General features: G+C 47.0%; 1 protein-coding gene across 4 annotated transcripts in view; it reads right to left on the bottom strand.

Moving 5' to 3' along the window:
* The window catches only part of LOC144762134 (cullin-9-like), a 518,599-nt gene that overhangs the window by 83,467 nt on the left and 411,275 nt on the right, over positions 1-23,857 (bottom strand). For all 4 annotated transcript variants that reach the window (XM_078647278.1, XM_078647280.1, XM_078647277.1 and 1 more), the window contains one exon: positions 779-889. In XM_078647278.1, the coding sequence (XP_078503404.1) occupies positions 779-889 (111 nt within the window). The remainder of the gene's footprint in view (positions 1-778; positions 890-23,857) is intronic.

Below are 23,857 nucleotides of genomic sequence, written 5' to 3'. Positions count from 1 at the left end.
GATCAACCTCGCCTCAGACACCATAGCAGGCATCCCTCTACATTATTAACCACAGTCAGATCACGATGGGAACCCTGAGGTTGTCTATCCTTAGCACAAATGTTTTTTGCCCATGTATAAGCTTTGCATAAGCATGGTAAGTAGATTCATATGTCAGCGCCCGTCTCTCAAACCAGGGCAGTTCCAAGCTGAGAAAACAGGGGGTCCAGCATTTGTATATTGAGACGCTACAGGGGAAAAGGCATAATGTGATCTGCCTGGTTCAGTCTCAACAGCCCAAGGATTCAAAATGTTTAAGGACAGATTAATATGGTCTGTGATGGGCCCATCCATCCTCCAAGGGTGCCTTTCGTACGATTGAGCCCAACCCCTCCCCTTCCATGAACTGGGGGTACAGTATGTTTGATACTCGTCTAAAATCAAGACTTGAATTTTAAAAACAAAACACACGAAAAGCAAATGGTAACAAAAAAGCTAAAAGAAAGTCATCGACAGCATTTGCTTTTACCAAACCCTGAACAGTTTTTAGATGTCTTCATCTAAATTCACATCTGTACGCTAAGAGTGGAGGTCGGTGGCCAACAGCATCTCTGAATGGACAACAGCTATAAGCTTCTTATCTCTGTCCACAGTCCTACTGCGGAAGTGACACCGTGTGCAGTCAGCACCTCGACATTCACCACCTCAATGCTGCCTGGCCTTGCTTCCTCTCTTGGGTCACTTTTGGTCTAGTTGGTATGGGCAGGTTTAGTACTTGACCAACCCTGGGTAGCCTTACCTTGCGCGCCTGCTCTAGAACTTTGCAAGCGTCCACGACGAAGGTCAGCGTCCTCATCTGGGGAACCTCGCTGACTGCAGACACACGGTTCCGGAGGTTCATGGCGAACTCCTGAAAGATTGAAAATACAATAGGAATGAAACACACAACTGGTCCTCTGTGTTTCACCCACAAGTGCTGCTCAGCATCCTCTTCACACGTGTGCCAGAAAGACCATTGTACCCAGTGCGCTCCACTATCTGTTTCCATACACTGGGTGAAACTGCTGCCGGCATGTGCAATGGTAAGATGCTTGGCTCTTTGGAGGTTTTTGTGATAGGCTGTACATTATAAATGTATAAATCTCTTCCCACTTTGATGAATCGAAGATGATGCATTTTATATATTAATTGATTTAAAATAACTGTGATATGTTTGAAAACTGTGCATTGTATCTGTATGTGCTTTTATGGTTAAAACTAACCGCAATAAAGTTTTCGAACAAAATACATATTTACAAATGCAACAATCTCAAGGTAAACAGTTTACCTAAATTAGAAATGCTTTAGAGAGGTGTGTCTTGACATATATTGCCTTGAGGCAAGAAAGCAAAGAAGCTGCCTAAAAACATGACACGCTGAAATACCGTATCATCAGCAGGCTTGGCGACAAAGATTAGGAGATATTGGAAATTAGTGGAATTCTAGAACGTCATTAAAATAAAACTGAAGCAAGAGTTTGGCTAATACTAAATTATCTCACGACCATTCAAAATTTTGTATGAAATAAAGCTTTAACCTGTTTTTTGCTCACAAACCAGATTTGCTTTTAACTAGGTTTTCTTTTCCCACTGAACATCATTTTTTGACGTGGTCATTAACCCAGACTAAGCAATGTGTGAGAGGTGTGGCGCAGCAGCCAGTGCGGCTGACTCCAGAGGGCAGGGCTCCCGGTTCGATCCCCGGCACCGGCGGCAGCTCAGCATCATGTGACTTTGGGCAATAGCTCCTTTAATCTCCTGACGTCCCCTAGCGCCTTGAAACCTTAAGGGGTGATATGTTCGCACTTTACAAATAGAAATTATTAGTATTGATGATGAGGGTGTCTCGCCGTCAGCATCAATACATAAAGAATAAGTTACTAACCTTTGGTAATGGTATTTCTGGTGAATATTCGGTTTATCTCCAGATTTCTCGCCACATGAAACTCCACAGGAGCTAAATGAAGCTGAAAGAGTTTGAATAACGTTCATGGCCGATAGGCAGCGCCATGGCTCCCCAGTTGTGACATCAAGGAGCCATGTACAGCACCACTCCGATGTCACTTTGTGTCTTTTTTTTCAACGCCCTTAGCTGCAGAGACAAGATTGAATAAAGCGACAAATGCGGTGCGGAAAAACGAACTATGAACCTTAATAAAAACACAACACTTCTCAGAATTGGGAAGCTGGCGGGTCAGTGAGGAACAAGCAGGTAGCTAGAGTAGTTACCAGGAATACAGTTATGTTATGTTACAAGTTTTGTATAGCGCACAGCTGCCCAGCAAAGGGTCCCAGTGCGAACAGACGGAAGATGGGAAGCTACTAACACAGGCAAGGCCTAAAGCAAAGAGAAAAGGTACGTTTTAATGGCCATGCGGAATACCAGATAGTTGTCAATGCTACGGATGTGCGCAGGAAGGGAATTCCACAGTTTTGCAACAGGGTGCGGAAGGAGCGACCTCCTGCCCGCACCCTCCTTACCTAAGGGACAACTGCCAGATGCTGGCCCATAGAACAAAGTAGGTGAGTAGAGTGAAAGCAAGTTTCCCCAGATATCTGGGGAGGAGGAGTACATGATTTTGAAGGCAATGCAGAGGGACTTGAACTCTATCCGCATTGCCACTGGCAACAAATGTAGTCAACGGATGGAGTTGGCAGTAGGCCAAGTTCTAGAGAGGCCAAGAAGAGTTCTAGCAGCCGCATTTTTAACCCTCTGCAGGCGGAGGATATCGGCCTTTTTAACACCCAGGCAGAGTGAACTGGCGAAGACCAGCCTAGACATGATGGAAGCCAGGATGATGACTTGATGGTCTGTGGGATCAAAAAACCCCAACAGCGGTTTGAGCCCTCGCAAGAGTCCGAAGCAAGTCCCCGCAACTTTTTTAGTTTGGACCTGAAAGCTGAGGGTCGAGTCAACTCATACACACAGGATTTTAACCACCTGTGTGGGGGCGGGTGCACAGCCCAGAGTTGCTGGTCACCAGCTCTCACTCCACAGCTCAGGGTCTCTTCCTGGTAGCGTTGAGCTGGACACAGTTGGCAGTCATCCACTCCGCAACGACAGCAAGATCGCTCCTAAACTTAGGAGCATCCTGCGTAGAGTCATCAGAGAGAGCTACTACCAACTGAGCATCATCAGCATATGATACCATCGTTAGTCCTCTGCTCCTGGCCACTGCTGCTAAAGGTTGGACATACAAGTTGAATAGCGTAGGGCTCAATTCTGAGCCCTGGGGAACCCCTGGTTTAAGAGCATGTATCCGGGAGGCGAAGGGAGGAGCCATCACCTGGAAGATTCTCTCAAAGAGAAAAGAGGCGAACTAACCCAGGGCCAGACCATCAATGTCTGCCTCCTCCAACCATTGCAGCAGGATCTGATGTGATACGGTGTCGAACGCGGCGCTGAGGTCTAATAGTATCAGCATCGAAGTGCGCCCAGCATCTAAGGCCTCCCTCAGATGTTCAGTTACAGCTAGGAGGGCCGTTTCCGTGGTGTGACCCGGGCGGAAACCATTCTGAGAAGAGTCACGGATGTTGTTTTCCAAGTGTCCTGTCAGAATGGAGTTAATGTGCGCCTCAGTGGTCGTGGACACCCATGGCAGGAGAGAGATGGGACGAAAATTCTCCAGTTTGGCGGGGTCCAATGAGGGTTTTTTTAACAAAGGGACCACCATGGCCTGTTTCCAAGCCCTAGGGACAGCCGCCGTGGACAGAGACGGATTGATCAACTGACACAGAGTTGTAAGGAGTAAAGGCAAAGATTTTAGAAATTGCTCAGGTTTAAGAGGATCTAAAGGGGAACCTGATTTGACCCTACTGCATAACATACACTTCTCATCGTGAGAGAGTGAAGGGAAGACTGCAAGTGTGGAGGTGGAGAGGGGTCTATGAGCAGGACCTGGTCTAATCACGGTGGGGGTGAAGGACCTATAGATGTTATCCACCTTCTTGATAAAGAAGGCGGCCAGATCCTCACATTGCTGGTCAGAGGAAATCGGTGGCGTTATAGGAGACCCTGCCGCTCTGACATTTTTAAGTATTGAAAAAATACTTTTAGCGGGATTGCTGCAGCTTCTGATTTCATCAGCAAAGTAGGCTGCCCTTTCCTTCAGGATCGCCCTATGATAGTTCTTGATAATGCCTCTTCGAGACCGGGTCATAGTCCCGTCTCCATGCCCGTTCCAGCCTTTTGCATGCTTTCTGGATATTAGCAAGCTTACTATTGTACCGTGGGCTGGATTTACTATTGCGACTCTTAGACCATTTCACCGGGTGTAGTTTATCGAAGGCAAGTAACTTCTGCTGATGGCTACTTCTAACTGCAGGTTTCTCACCTCCTGAATCAATACCAAAGCAATGCACCCCAGCAAGATAGTGGGGATAAACAATCAACAGCCATGATATAAGGACTAATGTAGACAAGCATCCCCGCAAACCCAGAGTGGGAACAGTATCTTGCCAGGAACTGACCCAGCCTTTCACAACAGTCCATCGCACATACCAGCTAGGCACACCTCTGTATAGCAGAAAAGAATACGCCTTGCCCTAGGGAAATGGACCCAGCATTTGCAAAAAGCAAGCCCCCCGTCTCCTTACCACTTTATCATTTAAAATTCCACTTTTTTTTTTTTTTTAAATATAAAGATGCAACCAGGGCAGACCACACATCATTTTTAAAGAGCATAATATCCAAGGACGGTCAGCCAAAAAGTATCTAAAATCAAGGCTATCTCACTCAAAAATGTGCAGAAACTGGCGATGCAGTGTAAACTGTCTCCTTCCAAAGTTGACACCAAAATAGCTTGAGAGAAGTCAAAAGGAATGGTTTCTTACCTGTAATCCTAGTTCTTGCTCACTGAAATCATAAGCACTGAATAGACCCTCTTCACAATAAATCTTTTCTTAAGTGTAGATGCGCGCCTTCAGTAAATTCTGGATAAGCACTTAACTAATTAAATGTGCTTTAATCTACATTTAATAGAGGAGTATGATGAAGAAAGAAGAGAATAATATGGTCTTATAGTCTGCAACTCTGCAGCTATGAAAAGAGTCTGTGACTTTAAAGGCCCAGAGTCCACCAGTCTTCCATCATGCCCAGTAAGTGCAGTTATTGAAGTTATCATTCTACTACTATTATATGGTACCGGGGGCTCCCATCTTGACGATGCGGAATGATTCAAGCATGTGAATCTATGAAAGTTCCAATACTGGAGTAATAAGCCATTGCATCACAGAAATACTATGATCGGAATACTGTGTGTTAGTGTAGTGCACTGGAGGGATTACTTACGCCAGTAAAGTCTGCAGGCTCAGAAAAGAAGGAGGCTTGTCTTATTTTTCAGAACCATTTTCTAGAGCTTTGAGAATGTAATCCAGAAGATTCCAGAAGTAGATGTACTGCGTAACCCCAGAGAAACTTAATTCAGAATGCATTCCGGACCTTATATACTGGATGCTAAGGTTTACTTGGTTGGATATTTTCTTAGCTATTAAATAAGACACACTGCTCTAGGAACGAATATGCTACTTACCAGTATGCATCTGTTCTTGGCATGTAGGGCTGCTGACATTTATATCTGTGCATAGATCGCCGCCTAGTGTTGGGTCCGGATGATTGCACATTGTTGTCCTGGAAGAGTCTTCGAAGTATCACAAGATAGGTGGCTCCTCCCCTGGACTACAGTGCGCAATGGGCATCCTCTCCAACCTCAGATTGTTTTTCGCCACTGTGGCAGAGATGGAGTGTAACAGTGTGAGCGATGACCATGCTAAGAGTAAGTGTAAAGTCTGCAGCCGCTACAGGCGCCGGGGAGGAGGGCGGGCGATATGAATGTCAGCAGCCCTACATGCCAAGAACAGATGCATACTGGTAAGTAGCATATTCCGTTCTTGGCATGTGGGCTGCTGAATTCATATCTATAGCATAGAATGTATAGCAGTCCCTCCTGTTAGCGGCGGCTGCCCGTGCCAGCTGCAGCAGTCTGAAAAAGAGTTCTGAGAACAGCCTGTCCTACAGCTGCTTGCTGTTTAGAACGCACATCTACGCAGTAGTGTTTCGTAAATGTATGTGTGGTGGACCATGTGGCTGCCTTACATATCTCTTCTAAAGGAATATTCCCCAGGAAAGCCATGGATGCTCCTAACTTACGTGTGGAGTGTACCCTTGGAGGAATGGTTAGTGTTCGTTTAGCTTTCGCATAGCAAATCTGTATACACTTAACGATCCACCTGGCTATTCCTGCTTTTGAAATGGGGTTGCCTTTGTGTTGTGGAGAAAAGGCAACAAAAAGCTGTTTTGTTTTCCTGAAATCCTTCGTTCTGTCTATATAGTACATGAGAGCCCTTTTGACATCTAACGTGTGAAGGGATCTTTCCGCGACATTTTCTGGATTAGGAAAGAAAACTGGCAGTTCAATGGATTGGTTCATGTGGAACTGCGAAATCACCTTAGGCATGAATGTAGGGTTGGTGCGTAGTACCACCCTATTTGCGTGGACTAGTATGAATGGTTCCTGAATGGTTAGTGCCTGGAGTTCACTAACTCTCCGCAGAGAGGTAATGGCTATAAGGAAGGCCACCTTCCAGGTCAGAAATTGAATCTCGCAAGAGTGTAAAGGTTCAAAGGGTGGTCCCATCAATCCGGTGAGGACCACATTGAGTTTCCAGACGGGTGAAGGTGGGTGTCTGGGAGGGATCACTCTTTTGAGACCTTCCAGAAATGCTTTAATGGCAGGCACCCTGAATAGGGAGAGGTGCTGCCTGTTTTGAAGATAAGCTGCTAATGCAGACAAATGTATACGAATGGAACTGTACGCCAGATTACATTTGTATAATTCGGGGGGCAAGTTGAGGTAGCCAAATTCTAAGACCTCAGGAGCCAGATCGCCAGGTTGAGCTGTTGCGGATCTGGATGCTGAATGTCGCCATGGCTCTGCGTCAAAAGCCTGGGTGTGAGGCGCAGCCGTTGATGCGGTACCACGGACAGTTCTAGAAACGTGGTGTACCATGGTTGGCGTGCCCACATTGGAGCAACCAGGATGAGAGTCATCGAGTGTTGCCTCAGCTTGCGCGCCACCAGCGGTATTAGAGGTGCTGGGGGAAAAGCGTACGCAAATTTGCCTGACCAGTTCATCCATATCGCATTGCCTTGCGACTGTGGATGCGGAAATCTGCTGGCGAAGCTTTGGCATTTTGCGTTTTCGTTTGTGGCAAACCGGTCTATCTGTGGATGACCCCACTGCTGGAATTACGGGCGGAGTACTGATGGATGTATGTCCCACTCGTGCATTTGGTGGCTGTACCTGCTGAGCAGATCCGCCATCTGGTTGTCCTTGCCCGGGAGGTGTTCCGCCATGAGGAAGATGTTCCTCTGAATGGCCCACTTCCACATGCTCTGAGCCAGATGAGACAACTGTGGAGAGTGTGTTCCTCCCTGCTTCTGTATGTAGTACATGGCAGTCATGTTGTCCGTCCGGATCAACACGACCTTGTTGCACAAGTGTACCTTGAAAGCTTTCATTGCCATGAAGACTGCCATCAGTTCCAGAAGGTTGATGTGTATCTTCTTTTGCTGTGCTGTCCATAGCCCCTGCACTGTGTGGTGGAGTATATGAGCTCCCCATCCCTGGAGAGACGCGTCTGTCGTCAGTATGATCTGTGGCACAGGCTCTTGGAACGGTCGGTCCTTGCAAAGGTTTTGTGGGTTCCACCAATGCAGAGAGTTGTATGCCCGACCGCTCACCAACACTAGGTCTGTTAACTGCCCCTGAGCCTGATTCCACTGACGTGCTAAGCACTCCTGAAGCAGACGCATATGTAGCCTCGCGTGCGGGACTATGGAGATGCAGGAGGCCATCATGCCTATCAACTGCATGAACACTTTTGCTGTAAGCGAGTGTTGGGGTTGGAATTTTTGGATCAGCAATTGCATGCTGTTTATTCTCGCCGAATTTGGCTGAGCTGTGGCTGCCAGAGTGTTTATTGTCGCGTCAAGGTACTGTCGCACGTGGGCGGGCTGAAGATGTGACTTTGGATAGTTCCGCGAGAATCCCAGACTGTGAAGAAGATGAATGGTGTGGGACATGTGGCTGGCACACTGCTGGGCCGACTTCGCTTGAATAAGCCAGTCGTCCAGATAAGGGTACACATGTATGTGCCGCCTCCTGAGGTGTGCCGCTACTGTTGCCAGGCACTTTGTGAAGACTCTGGGTGCCGTTGTTACTCCGAAAGGGAGGACTTTGAACTGATAATGTTGATTTTGGATAGTGAACCGGAGATACCATCTGTGTGACGGGTGTATGGGTATATGGAAATACACATCTTTGAGATCCAGTGTTGCGAGGAAGTCTCCCTGACTGAGTAACGGCAGAACCTGCTGTAAGGTGAGCATGTGGAAATGCTCTGACAGAATGTAAGCGTTCAGAGGTCTGAGGTCTAATATAGGTCTGAGAGACCCGTCCTTTTTTGGTATTAGAAAGTACAGAGAGTACACCCCTGAGCCCTGGTCTTCTACAGGCACGAACTCTATGGCTCCTTTTTGTAGCATGCTGACGACTTCCTGCTGCAATAAGTGTAAGTGCTCTGCGGACATAGGACGGTGTCTTGGTGGGATGTTGGGTGGAGTGGTCGTCAATTCCAGACAATACCCGTACTGGACAATGTCTCTCGCCCACCTGTCTGTGGTGATGGATTTCCAGACCGGCAGGAACTGCTGTAATCGCCCCAGACAGGTGTTATATGGTCGGGGGGCAGTGACAAGGCGTCACTGTTTGGTATTGGCAGAGGATCTGGAACTGTTGTTTCCTCTGCCTCTGATGTTGTTTCCACGATATCCCCCACGGGCGGTTTTATGGTAGGTGGATTGTGTACTGCCTTTATTGTACTGTGTTTGTTGTGCGGATTGGCCTCTGGAAGGGCTTCTAGCATTGGAGCGACGAAAGGAGCCACCCCGAAACTGCTGTGACTGCAGAGCCCCCATAGACTTTGCAGTCTCCGTGTCTTTCTTAATCTTCTCAAGGGTGGGGTCAACCTCAGGTCCAAACAGGAAGTCCGGATTAACTGGCTGATTGAGGATAGAAGTTTGTATTTCTGGTTTGAATCCCGAGATTCTCAACCATGCATGCCTCCGCAACATAACGCTAGTGTTTATGGCCCTGGCTGCAGTGTCAGCTGCGTCAAGCGCGCACTTGATGGAAGCATTGGTTATAAGCTTTCCTTCCTGTATCAGTAGTTCTGCACCCTCTTTGTACTGATCTGGTAGGTGTTGCAGTAGTATCTCAAGGGTATCGTAGTGTGCCCTGTCATATCTGGCTAACAGTGCCTGAGTGTTAGCAATGCGCCAGACGTTAGCCGCCTGCGCAGCCACCCTTTTCCCAGAAGTTTCCAGAACTTTTGACTCTTTGTCCGGAGGAGAAGCATCACCTGTAGTCTGGGAGTTCGCCCTCTTTCGTGCATTAGAAACAACCAATGAGTCCAATGGCAACTGTCCCCTTATATACGTAGGGTCCACAGGTGCTGGTCTATATTTTTTCACGATCCTGGGGTTTAACACCCTGGCCCTAGTGGTGTCCTTAAAGATGTCAGCAGCATGCTTAAGGACTCCTTTTAGCATGGGCAGGGTCTTGACTGTCCTTTCAGAAGTGGAAAAGGTGTCAACCAGAAAGTCCTCATCCACAGGATCAGCATGAAGATCTACGTTATGATTACTGGCCGCCCGTTAAATAAAGGCGTTAAAGGCAGTAGTGTCCTCAGTTGGAGATGTTTTTACACTGTACATAGGAGTGTCAGGGCCAGCTTGCGGATCCCTAGAGTCAGCCGGGTCTGCCCATGTTTGGTTTTGATCCTCGGGATCAGTGTCCACTTGATAAGGGTCATCCTCATGTTCGACATTCCCTGCATCCACATCCGAGTATGAGGGCGAAAAAGTCTGTGGTTCTTGGTCATAGGAATGGAGGGGTTCCACAAGAGCAGGTGACGTTGCAGAGACCCTTTTTTTCTTCAAAGGAATTTTATACGACTCCATGGGTGTTTCTGGAATAATTTTCCTTTTATATATGGACAGTCTACCAGTTTCTGAGTCGATGTACTGCCTGGAGTCCTGGTCTTCAGGCTCCTCCGTAGCCTCCAGTGCCGTCGACACTTGAGGAACGGCGCCGGAACATCTTTTAGGATCGAACATCTTTAGACGCACTGGGGGTGGCAACCCGAAATTGATCGGCGCCGACGCGGTGTGAACGTGTCCGACCAGTTTTGGTGTCGGGGCCTTCTTTGACCCGACTGCTGTAGCCTTTTCATTGATGCGTTGGAGGGACTCCGACACTTGCTTGGCTATGAATGGACTCTGATGCGTCGACTCGACAGGGTCCTTGGAGCCAGTCTTCGTCCTGTCCGCAGGCCTCGACCGGGGTTCGATTCAGTCTTTCGGTTCGAGTCTTGTGTGTGTGCCAACTCCTTTAGGCGTCGACTTCATCGGTTCGACAGCCTTGACCTTAGTCGCCGGTGCCCCAACCGTCGGTTCGATGACCTTCTTGAGCTTTCCGGTATCGACGGCCATTTTGTGTTTCTTCGGCTCCGAGGGGTTTGAGGCCTTGGAGCCGACCAAAGTTGGTTGCACTTTCGGTTTCGTTTTTTGCAGTAACACTTTCAGTTTCGACACTTTAGGATCGACCGATGTAGGGTTTGAAACCGATGGCTCAATATTAATGTTCGAAGCCGGGCCTTTATGCGGGGCTGTAGAACGAGACTGTAGATCTTGGGTAAGGCCTAGTGGCGATCCCTCGACCTGAGCCGTGTGGAGTGCGTCAACGTCGGCCCCCGTATATCCGGAAGGGCCTAGCTCCTCGCCTGAGCCATCTTCGACGGCCCCAAGGGCCTGTGCGTCGTCTCCTACCTCTTCGACGACGTGTTCATCTTCTTCCTGCGCTCCCTCGTCTCCGGCGTCATACTCGGACTCAGGGCCGGAAGCCGGATCGGAGCAGTATTCCAGATCCTCCAGATCAACGACCTCCTCGTCTTCGGTCCCGAAGATGTTTTCAGGAACAGGCGCTGACTTTTTGGACTCCAGTCGAGCCGCGCGTCGAATCCGAAGAGTATTCTTCGACCTGAACCGGGCACAGGCAATGCAGTTGGCTTCGTTGTGATCCAGGGACAGGCACTTGTTGCACACCGGGTGGACATCGATGTGCGGGTATTTTGCATTGCAAAGAGGGCACCTCTTGAATGGACTTCTCTCCATCGTAGATAGAAGATCGGGTCAAGAGTGGAAAGAAATTCGACCAAGTCCTCGATGTCCTCTCGAAACAAAGGTACCGGTACCGAACGAAACGATACCGACGCTGTTGAAAGCCTTTTGGCTTTAAAGAAGTTTTCCTAACTTGAGCTAAGATAGTAACATCCGAACCCAATGGCGGAAAAAAACAATCAGAGGATGCCCATGCGCACTGTAGTCCAGGGTAGGAGCCACCTATCTCGTGATACTTCGAAGACTCTTCCAGGACAACAATATGCAATCATCCGGACCCAACACTAGGCGGCGATCTATGCACAGATATGAATTCAGCAGCCCACATGCCTCGAACCTGATAGTTCTGGATGATTTTTAGAATTTAAATCCGACTGGACTGCAAGTGCACTGTATGAAAACATTTATCCTTTAGCAATGAAAGAGAGTAGCTAGCACAGTCATAAGGCCATCTACACGCGGAAACAATCTCTATCACGCCAAGCCAACAGTACTGGGCTTTGCTTCTGACCGCAAGCAGATGTGGCAGTAGGGGCTTTTGCTGCAGTTGAACTGAAGTGCCACAAAGACCTTGCCTCTACATGCTATTGACCCATCAGCTGCACTGTTGGACTTGGCCCTTCTGGCAGGTTCACCCCTGAACTTTTTGCTTTTGGTGTGTGACCTGGTGATGGTGATTTTTGGTTTCTGCGCACTTTACCACTGTGTCCCAGGGTAAAGTGCGTGCGTGTGGTGAGGCTGGCCTGCCCTCCCATAGGAATGCATGGGGAATGTATGTGTCCCTGGTAGTTCCTGATGCGTGGGGTGTGAAGGCTCGAGTCTGGTATGTGCGGACTCGTGTGATTGAATGCTGCGCAATGATGCGTGCAGCGTGTTTGTGTCTAACATGGAACTGCCACTTCTAGAAGTGTGCCTGTCTGTGCAGTGAATGTGCTGGCTTGTGATTGGCTGGAGCTGGCTGGGGTGCCAGGCTCCATGAGTCATGACGGGTCTGCCCCAGTGGTGAGTGTTGAGATTAGCATGTGTGATGTGAGGGAGTGGTGCACCAGGGTCCTGAATAGGGCTGGGCTTTCCCCACACAATGCTGCCTCCGCCGCCTGTGGTGCGTCTAATGACCCTAGCCCTGCCAGTGAATAGAGTGAGGGGCTGAGCACATCAAGGGTGCTCACAAACCAGCTGCGACTGGTTTTTCCCCTCACCCTGAAGCCAGACAAAGGATTTATCAGTATAAAAAGAGGACGTGTCCCCTTACGAATGTTCTCTACCTGGATCCTTTTCCTGAGGGGGGGCTGCTGCTGCTGGGCGCCAGGAGGACCGCCACTGGGGATTGCCTCCCTGCCTAGGAGGACCCTGTGAGCTGGCTCTGGGCCCAGCCTTGCCCCCCCCCCCCCACATCCTGAAGGACTTTGTTGCTGACCTTTGGGCCCCTAGCGCCTGGGAGCGCTTTATTTTGGCCCCTAGCACTTGAGAGCACTTTATTTTTCTTCTAGCGCTTGAGAGCGCTTTATTTTGTTCCTAGCGCCTGGGAGCGCTTTATTTTGTTCCTAGCGCCTGGGAGCGCTTTATTTTGGCCCCTAGCGCTTGAGAGCGCTTTATTTTGCTTCTAGTGCTTGAGAGCGCTTTATTTTGTTCCTAGCGCTTGGGGAACGCTTTATGGTCCAGGCAGGTGCCCACCCTGCATTTTGTGCTGCCAGGGACCTTGCTGCTATTTTCCTTGTTTAGATTCCAAGCGGCTGCCCACGCCGCATATTTGCCTTTGGCTGCTTTTCTACACCGGGAGCCGACCCCGGATTGAGCACGAGATAGTCCCCGCCGCCGCCTGGCCCGCAGCAGGAAGCCAGGCAGGCCGGGGGCGGAACCGAGGGACAACAGGAAGTCACCATACTTCCCCCGGGGCTCCCAGGAGTGTGGTATATAAATAAATAATACCGGATCTAGGTTTTACTGGACATAGCAATAACAGATAGCTCAATAAATAAGAGTCAAGATTCGAGGTAGTAGGAGTTTGCAGGTTTAATACAGCATAAAGGACAGGAACAGGACAACCTGCACAGGAATAGGATGACAGGGCCCGGCAGCTGCCGGGGCTGGATCTGGGATGAGCGCGCTAACATTTAATAACAGTACACAAGCATATATACTAAAACAGTTGCATTACAATGAATACAGTAGGCGGAGCAGTGGGTGTGGTCAATAGCAGTCGCGAAAGATAAGGGTGAAAGTAGGTGTAACAGGAGGCGTATACATGGACATGTGATGTAAACGTAACAGAATATGTCATAAATGGGGCGGAAACATGGAGGGGGCTACCTAAGGAGCCGGGACCTCTAACCTAATGGTGCGCGAAAACTGACAATGACGTGTTACTAGGAGAAGCTGGGGGCTATGACTTCTGTACTAGGAGCAGAGACTGAAGTCTGGAGAGTCAGGGCGACATGTACCTAACACTATCTAGTATCTGATGTTTAGAGAACATGTTGATATAAACTAAAAGTTATCGGGGTAAAGGCTAACAGACTCTAAGACTGGTGTATGCATTATTCTACATGTAGTGCGTGATGAAGAATATTAAATGACCATTAATACAGTATTTCTCTTATGTGGAGACGTAAAGGCTAGACAATGACGGAAACTATTGATGCGATTCAGTAGCTTAGGAATGCAGAGAAGGAGGGCTGGACTGATAACTAGAATCATAACATACTTTTGGCAGACTCGCAGGCAGAGCCAGGCCGAGCCGGGCACTGTGAGGCAGGAAGTAAGTGAAGGGTCGAGGATACAGGTGGGGGCTGTATCGCTCCTCAGCGAGGGCTCAGGAGACAGGAGCTGAATCTGGTGTCCAGGCCCTTTTGAGGCCTAGAAACGGGGACTTTTCAATGAAATAACGTGCACACTGAGAAACGTGGCAACGTAACTTTACATAGGCCTAATACTCGTAGCTTTCACGAGAACTGGAAACTGGCATACTAGAGATGAACACAACTGTAATTGCGTCTTTAGTCGAACATGGGGGATACACATGCATATTAATCATGCACACATAACATAAGATGGGGAACACGTAGGGGCACAGAACATGGCAAAATTTACTTTTCCACATTCCCTCCTTGTCACTACGTTTCCCTCAGGAAACATCAATATTCATGATACCATCTATCATTTCATACAGTATCATTTGCTCGTCTCGAATTGTCTTGGAACGGGATTTAGAACGGGACTTGGGACTAGGAATACAAGAGGTAGCACAAATGCCACAAATCGCAGGGCCACATTGTATACATAGGCAGCAACTGAATATGATCGCTACTGCAATACCTAGAAAAGACAATACTTTCCATCCCCAGGCGGAAATTATATTCCAGAACCAACCGGACCATGTCCAGGTGCCTGGATCTTGGTGTAACATATGGGCAATTTTATGGAGTCTGGTTATAGCTGAATAAACAGACGGCGCGTTATTTGGAATGAAAATGCAGCAACTAGATCCGATGACTCTACATGCCCCGCCCCTATCGGCCAGTATGACGTCAAGGACGAGACTATTCTGGAGCACGACAATTCTCATAAAGGATTGCTCTTCTGTTAAGTTACTTAGAGCAGAAGTAGTCTCAATCACTACTGCTTCAAGGGTTCTGGTTAATCTACGTATCAGTTTACTATTCACAACAGTACCTAAATAGGGGAAGACACCTTTATTGATATCTATGTATTGTTCTAGAGCAGTTTCAGTATAATCGACAATCGGGAGGTTTCTCTTGTGTCTAGTATGTACTAGGTGGGAATTCCTATGATAGTCAGGTGGGGCTAGAAAAACTGGTGGCAGTAGGAAGGCAATGTAACAGGTTCCCTCCCAATCGAGGGGCAGACAAACATATGCGGTCTGGCCACAAACAAAATAAGAATGACGTGAAGCTTTGAAAATAGATTTCCTACTGTCACTATACTTGACAATAGTAGTACAATCACTATGTCCTACATGTACGGAACCATTCTTTCGGACACATAATTCGCCTTTGACTGGTAATACTGACATAGCAGGTAAGTCTGGAGTAGTATCAGACTGAACATTCAGGACCATGAAATTCGAAGAATAATTAACTAAATTGTAAACTTCATTTTCTAGATCTAACCCTGTTCTGTGGGGAAGACCTTGCTTGTCTGGAAAACATGTACTGTTAAGAAAAGACATATCTGTTGAGGATGACGTTAACGTGGACCATGCTCCACACGAACCATTATGTGAGAATGGATAAGGAAAGAGTGGCAGAACTCCCTTCGGTGTCTGGAAAGGGGGGAGTCGACCACACACCCAACAATTAGTGGCATTGCTGGTCTGGTGTGAGTAATGTAACATGCGGATAAAGGAATTATTACGCATAGCAAGACGATAAGATAGTTCATGAGGAGGTAGATCACTAAACGTGTGCTCTACTGTAGCAATAGAAGACTTATTTACATGAGAAACTGGAAAATACAAATAAAATGCATAACCTGTGCAGGTAGTCATAAGGCTGAAAAACAATATGAAACTTAGAAAAACGATACATCGGATTGAGTTTTGACTAACTCTCTCACTATGGGGGTCTATTTTATACATGTCAGAAACCGGTCTAACCGTTTCACCTAGGGGAGGACTTAGACAATCAAACTGGCTGACTTATTTTACTAGACCTTAATTTTTTCTTATACTCCTGTTGCGGAGTTTTCTCTAACAGGGAGGGTTTAGTATCATTGTCTTTTGCGGGACAGTCCTTAAGAATAGTACTTTGGCAGTCTTTCAAATCCTGGGAAATGTTCTTAGAAACAGGCTTCAGTCCGTAAAATCTTTTCACATGAGACAGGTGGACCCAGCCCTTCCTGCCTTCCAGCTTGACGGCAGTACGGGTGGCCAGGAGGACCTGTCGGGGTTCCTTCCAGCGGGGCTCCAGCGGACTTGAACGATCAAAGTTCCTGACAAGAACCATGCATCCGGGAACGATTTCATGCGGTGCCACCTCGGTATTGTCTGGAAATGCGGCGGCAACCTGTGAACGACAAGAGTGTAGGGCAGACATCAAGGAAGCTAGGTAATCTGTCAGCATATTACTTGAAACATCGGTAATACTTCGAGGTCTAGGTGTACCCCACATATTAGGGGGGCGGCCGAATACGACCTCATACGGGGACAGACCTGATCTGGAATGTGCGACCATGCGCATGTAAAACAGAGCGACTGGCAGAGCTACTAGCCAGTCTACACCTTTCTCTTTACAAATCTTGGCAATACGGATTTTCAGGGTCTGATTATGTCTCTCTACGAGACCAGCTGCTTCTGGATGGCGTACACAATGGAACTTCCACTGGTACCCTAACAAAAGGGAAACATGTTTCATAAGCTCAGATGAGAATGGCTGGCCGTTGTCAGAATATACGACTCTAGGGAGTCCATAACGGGGGAAGAACTCATGAACCAGCTGCTTGGCAGTGGTCGCGGCTGTGTAATCTGGGACTGGATATGCCTCTGTCCACCTGGACAAAGCGCATACAACTACAAGGACATACTTGAAACCTCGACATCGCTCCATTTGAATATAATCCATTTGGAGGACTTCAAAAGGGTGGTCAGGGGGCTGGAATCCACCTTGTTCCACCGGGACACTTTTACCTGGATTGAACTGGCAACATATCATACAGGTACGGACTTTCTGCTTGGCTGCAGCTCGTAAATGCTTGTTGAACCAAATGTTCTGGATACTGTCTAACATAGCTTTTTCTCCTAGGTGTGCTGGACTATGTGCGGTATTGATAATGACTTGAACCATAGAGTCGGGGAGAAACCATGTGGCTCTACCCTTCGTTACCCATCCCTGATCTGTCTGGACCCCTCCTTGTTCGGACCATTTCTTGATTTCATCGGGAGTAGCATGTAACTGGATATCTATGACATCTTGAGTGGGGTCCTTAACTGTCATGCATGTAGTCGGATCTGGAGTAGGTGTCTGTGTCGGATTAACTGGAATGTCTGGAGTCTGTGCTGTAAGCTTGGCTGTGCGATCTGCTAGATCATTACCTTGAGAAATGATATCAGTAACTTTCGTATGTGCCTTGCACTTCATGATAGCAATAGATGTCGGTAAATGTATGGCATCTAACAGAGCTTGAATAAGGAGACCATGCTGAATCTTGGTTCCATGAGAAGTCATGAAACCTCTCTCCTGCCAGAGCACTCCGAAGTCGTGTACAACTCCAAATGCGTAGCGTGAATCTGTGTAAACATTAACTTTCAGGTTCTTGGCGTGTATGCAGGCTTGTGTCAGAGCAACTAGCTCTGCTGCTTGAGCAGACAGGGTGTCAATACGGTGTGTTTCTATAACGTCAGTGTCAGTAGTCACTGCATACGCGGCTACTAGTTCTCCTGTACTTGTTCTCATACATGAACCATCCACATAAAGTGTCAGGTCGGGATCTGGTAATGGGATATCTGTCAGATCTTGTCTTGGCTTAGTCATAGTATTAACTACTTCCACACAGTCGTGTGTGGCAGGATTCGAATTAACTGACGGTAACAGTGTAGCAGGATTTAGAACGTTGCAGCGTCTGATTTCTATGTGTGGCTGGAACAGTGTCAATTCATAACCTGTTAAACGTGCAATTGTCAAGTGCTGAGTCTGTGTTCGGTTTAAAAGAACTTCCACGGAGTGTGGAACTTGTACTGTCAGGGAATGTCCTAATACTATGGAATCACTTTGTCTGATAGCTAGAGCTGTGGCTGCAACTGACTTGAGGCACGCAGGCAGAGCCTGGGCCACTGGATCTAGTGTGCTCGAAAAATAAGCACAGGGCTTGTAATGTCCTGCTTGATCTTGTGTGAGAACAGATAATGCTGTACCATCACGTTCAGTAACAAATAGTGTAAAAGGCTTACTGTAGTTCGGTGTTGCTAGAACAGGAGCTTGGCATAAGGCTTTCTTTAATTCATTAAAAACAAGTGTATGTTCGGATGTCCAAGGGAGGACAGTCGATACGGTTGCCTCCTGTGTCGTTAACTGTATCAGTGGCTTGGCTAGAAATGCATACTGAGGAATCCATTGTCTGCAATAAGAAGTGAGGCCGATAAAAGCTCGTACCTCCTTCTGTGTCTTGGGCTGAGGAAGACTCGCTATTAACTGGATACGGTCTGGTGTCAACTGCCTACCCCACTTGGACAGTAAGTGGCCTAAATAGATCACTTGCTGGACACAGAATTGAAGCTTCGAAGGGGACACCTTGTGCCCCATCTCGGCAAGGAAATACAAAACTGTAAGTGATGCTCGCTCGCAAGCACGTTCAGAACGGGCTGTGATCAGTAGATCATCGACATACTGGAGCAGGGCAGTGTCAGTTGGCATGTGAATGTTGTCTAGTTGTCTCTTAAGTGCTTGACTGTAAATACTAGGACTTTCTGTGAAACCTTGAGGAGCTCGTGTGAACATATAGCTTCTTCCATTTAAACAAAATCCGAAAAGAAACTGGCTGTCTGGATGAATGGGGACACTGAAAAATGCGTTCTTGAGATCTATGACTGTGAAAAATGAGGCTTCGGAATCAATGGCTGTCAATAGGGATGAAATATCTGGGACAACTGGGTACTGGGGAATAATACATTTATTAAGTTCTCGTAGGTCAATCACTAATCGATATACTGGGGGTGCATTTGGATCAGTACGTTTCATGACTGGAATGATCGGAGAATTACATACATTGGAGTCAGTTTCTACAACTACTCCTTGAGCCATGAGCTCGTCAATAATTTTGGATAAGGCTGCTACAGCCTCAGGTGGCAATCTGTACTGTCTGATTCGTGGTAACACTACACCTGGCTTGAGAGTCACACGATGGGGTGTGATTTGCATATAACCTACATCAGTTGGACCTTGCGCCCATAGATGCTGTGGAACATTGGACAATCTCGGATCAAAATCTCGTAATACATAGTGACCCTTGAAGTCACGTAGGAACAAGCGTATTCCCTCGGGGGAACAACATATGACTGCACCTAATTCTTTCAGTGTTTTAATGCCTAACAGATTTTCTGGACATGACTTCGTAAGTAACAGATCAGTAGTGCGGGACAATGGACCTACTTCTAGAGTAACTGGCTTAGATATCTCGTTTACAATAGGCTTTCCTGAAAATCCAAGGGAAACATTTCTAGAGCCTGAGAGCGGAGCCCCTGGAACTTCGGCGTGACTGATGGTCGTCCTACTTGCCCCTGTATCAATCAGAAACTTTCTGTCTTTCCCTAGTACTTGACTATGAACATAGGGACCTTCTTGATCTACAGGAATCTCGATGAGAGGCAAGCCTACCTCCCTCTCTAGGCTGTTTCATGAATATGGCTGATACTCTGGGTACTCAGATTGTGCATACTGGTACATCTGCTGTGTAACATGCTGTGTTGCAGCAATAGGCTGCGGTGCTGGAACTGTCTGTTGTGCATTCTGTGGCTGGGAAGTCTGTGAAACTTGTTCTTGTCTAGGCGGACGTGGTCTTTCTTTAGTTTTACCGGTAGCTATATTATGTTTCAGAACTGCACACTCGTTTATAAAATGACCTGGCTGTTTACAATAATTGCATGTCCCTTTAACGGGAGCTGCAGGATGACTGGCTTGATTCGGACCCCTCTTCTGACTGTCTTGAGGAACAGATTGTGCAACTAGTACTTTCATTTTCGTGTCTTTCATACGTTTTCTTTCATGATCTTGCTCTTCTCTGATTCTATTCTGGTGATACTGAAGCATCTGTAACATTTGGGACGGGGTACTAGCTTGCCATGTACTTTCGACTTTCAAAACTCGATTCTTAACTTGTGGACTTGAATTCTCGACTAATTTAGTAACAAAAAGATGAGGGTATGACTCACTACTTGTCTTGAGGCCACTGTTTATAATAAAACATTTTTCAAATCTAGAATAAAAATCACTAGTGTCTTCATCTTGTTTCTGTTTACAGGCTGAGATTGCATCCCAGTCTTCCTTTTTAGTGGCTAATAATCTGGGCAAAACTTGTATTAACAGTTCAGGTAATTCTTTACATTTCTCTCCAAGACCGGTACCTGGTACTCGTATCTTATCTTCAGCTTCTAGAACTGCCCAATCGATCTTTTTCTCTCCCACCTCCCATTCCTTTTCCTTGAGTTTTTCATATACCCCTGCGGGCAACAGGACCTTTAGCATTTTAATTATATCTGGATACGTGTATTCTCCCATACGGAGCATATCTTTTAACTCTCGGTGGAACCCTGCTGGATCTTTGTCATTTCTAAGAGTTCCATCTTTGTAATCGGGGTGTAAACAAACACTCGTTGCATTTCACCATCTGTTGTCCTGACTGGGTGTACTTCTCGTAACGGATTCTGTCTGTCTATGTAAAACGGTTTACTTTCTGGAGGTGAGACATGAACAAAATGCGGGTTCAGAAACGTTCTATATTTGTGACGCTGTTCTAGAATGACACTAATTAAATCGGTACCTAAACCTTTCCATCTATACTGGAGTAACTCGTTCAGGACATCGTGTAACGGACCTGGATCAGAATGTTGACCCTCATACAGAGTAATGAGGTGCTGGATCATATACATACCCACCAGTCGTTGCTCGGCTGGGGGCAATTTCAGAAACATTTGTGCCACTATTTCGTCTGGAAAAGTGGTAGAATCAGTAATCCATCGGACTGCTGATCGGGCTAGTTCTTGTTCATGCATAGTACTTAACTCACTATAACCGATTCGTGATTTCAGAATATGATCGGTAGCTTGAAATACTTGTTCTAGAGAACCTTGTTCTGGTGCTGGATGAGGAACAGTTTTCTTGTAGTCTAGACGTGAATGTCGGTCTGGAAATCTAGATTTTCCTACATACGCTATTCTGACGGGATTCTCGTCCTCTACCTCTTCAGTAGAAGAGTCATTCTCTTTCTCGCTTACTTGTGCTGCTTTACGTTGTTCATGTAACTTTATTATTTCTTTAGGAATTCTCTTGTACATACTCTCTATACTACTGACGGTTCTGTGCTTACCCTCGGCTATATTATCACTCCACCTTGTCAGGATTCTCATTTCGGCCGGATCTTTGGTCGGATAATCTTGTTCCCTTATTAAACAATTAATCAGAAACTTTAATAGCATGAGCTGGATCTCAGCTTTCCTTTGAGACATGGCTTCACCAATACTTTCTGGATCATCCCCTGTACGGATGAAACGATATATTCTGTCTAGATCTTCTTTCATATCTGGTAGGGTGTCCAAATACCCGGTCACCCGTCTTACACGGATGGAATATATAACTGTACTATCATCACCTGCAACTGGATCATAGCGGCATTCAGTAAGGGCTCGTCGGATATCTGCAACGGACTTATATTTGGGCGTACGCTGTAACGCACATTCATGTAACTCGACTAATGTTAAACGTTGGTGTGGTGGCGGGGTACCAGGAGGACCTCCTCCTGCGGCCCCTAAACTGGTATCATCGACTGATACTCTTCGTGCTGGCAGAGTGGGAAATTGTAATGTAGGCTGGACCGGGGGTACCGTGGCAGGTACTCCGGTGTCTGGAGGAGCAGGAATGGCATGATTTACAGGGACTGGCGGAACAGGATTTGCATATTCTGGGACTGTGTCGTCCAAGTAGGACGAGATGAAAATATCAGCTGCGGTCGGTTTGTGACGTAGCTTGGTCGGAACTAATGGTGGCGGAAAATTACTGGATGCCTCCGGGGTTGCTTTTGGCAAGCCCTCGGCAAGAAGAGGATACATACCCTTAATGAGGGCATTCCTCTGTCTGTCTGACTGTTCGGTTCTGACTCGTTCACCTATCTCGATTAATTCCCTTTCGTGGGCTCGTTCTAAGGATTCTCTACTTAATTCTGACTTTCTGATTTCTTTTTCGGTTCTTTTATGAGATTCTTTGCGCCATAACTCGATGGCATCTTTCTGTGACTGTCTGGCTTTCTTTTTCCATAATGCTTCTTCTACTCGCATGATGCACTCGGCATCCCATGTACCCGATACGGGCCATCTATACTTTTCTTCTAACTGTTTGGTATACTCTACCCATAAATCTAGATACAATATGGCACTTATGCCATGCTTCTGATACATAAAATGACCTGGACTGTCCCTAGGCGGGACAGGAACTGCTTCTTCTAACAGACCTTTTCTAGTTCTTAACTGACTTAGTCTGGAAAATAACGGCATGACTGAACTGTAATCTAGACACAATACAATACACAATGAACACGATAATTACTCCACATTCATACCACGACATTAAAATACATGAAGAACATTTAAAATAACAGTTCGAACAGAATACTACCTGGAATACTGAAAACAGACTAGAACAGAAACTAGATGCACTGCTGAAACAGTACGAAACTTACCGGTCTCATAAAGAGACACGTCAGGACCCGCATCCACCAGAGTGGACACTTCGTTTTGGGATCTGTGTATCACCAAACCCCACGGACCAGAGACAATTAGATTGACCCTGTCTAGATACTACCCCAGCAACGGTACTCACCGGGCAGCAAGAACGGAAGGCCTCGGACTGGACTGGACTGCTTCGACGCCGGACGGACGAACTTCGGACTTCAGTTACGGGTGGGCCTCCGGATACCTCGGACCTTGGACTCTCGGCTTGGGCTCTGGTCGGGACTCGCCGCGTTCCTCCACCGCCTCGTCTGGATGCTGGACCGCCACCTCCGTCTCCTCCGTGGGCCTGAGGGATACTTGAAGCAGAAATATCTGCACGTGCACGGTATGGTTCCGTCACGGCTGCAGAGGGTCAGGGGGCCGGCGTGGCTTCACCGGCGCGTGGGGAAAAGGCAAGTCCCTATTCGGGCGCCATTATGTGGTATATAAATAAATAATACCGGATCTAGGTTTTACTGGACATAGCAATAACAGATAGCTCAATAAATAAGAGTCAAGATTCGAGGTAGTAGGAGTTTGCAGGTTTAATACAGCATAAAGGACAGGAACAGGACAACCTGCACAGGAATAGGATGACCGGGCCCGGCAGCTGCCGGGGCTGGATCTGGGATGAGCGCGCTAACATTTAATAACAGTACACAAGCATATATACTAAAACAGTTGCATTACAATGAATACAGTAGGCGGAGCAGTGGGTGTGGTCAATAGCAGTCGCGAAAGATAAGGGTGAAAGTAGGTGTAACAGGAGGCGTATACATGGACATGTGATGTAAACGTAACAGAATATGTCATAAATGGGGCGGAAACATGGAGGGGGCTACCTAAGGAGCCGGGACCTCTAACCTAATGGTGCGCGAAAACTGACAATGACGTGTTACTAGGAGAAGCTGGGGGCTATGACTTCTGTACTAGGAGCAGAGACTGAAGTCTGGAGAGTCAGGGCGACATGTACCTAACACTATCTAGTATCTGATGTTTAGAGAACATGTTGATATAAACTAAAAGTTATCGGGGTAAAGGCTAACAGACTCTAAGACTGGTGTATGCATTATTCTACATGTAGTGCGTGATGAAGAATATTAAATGACCATTAATACAGTATTTCTCTTATGTGGAGACGTAAAGGCTAGACAATGACGGAAACTATTG

This window comes from Lissotriton helveticus, chromosome 6, assembly GCF_964261635.1.
Source record: "Lissotriton helveticus chromosome 6, aLisHel1.1, whole genome shotgun sequence".
Classification (NCBI taxonomy): domain Eukaryota; kingdom Metazoa; phylum Chordata; class Amphibia; order Caudata; family Salamandridae; genus Lissotriton; species Lissotriton helveticus.
Note: the sequence above shows the minus strand (reverse complement) of the source record. Positions and strands in the feature narration are given on the sequence as shown.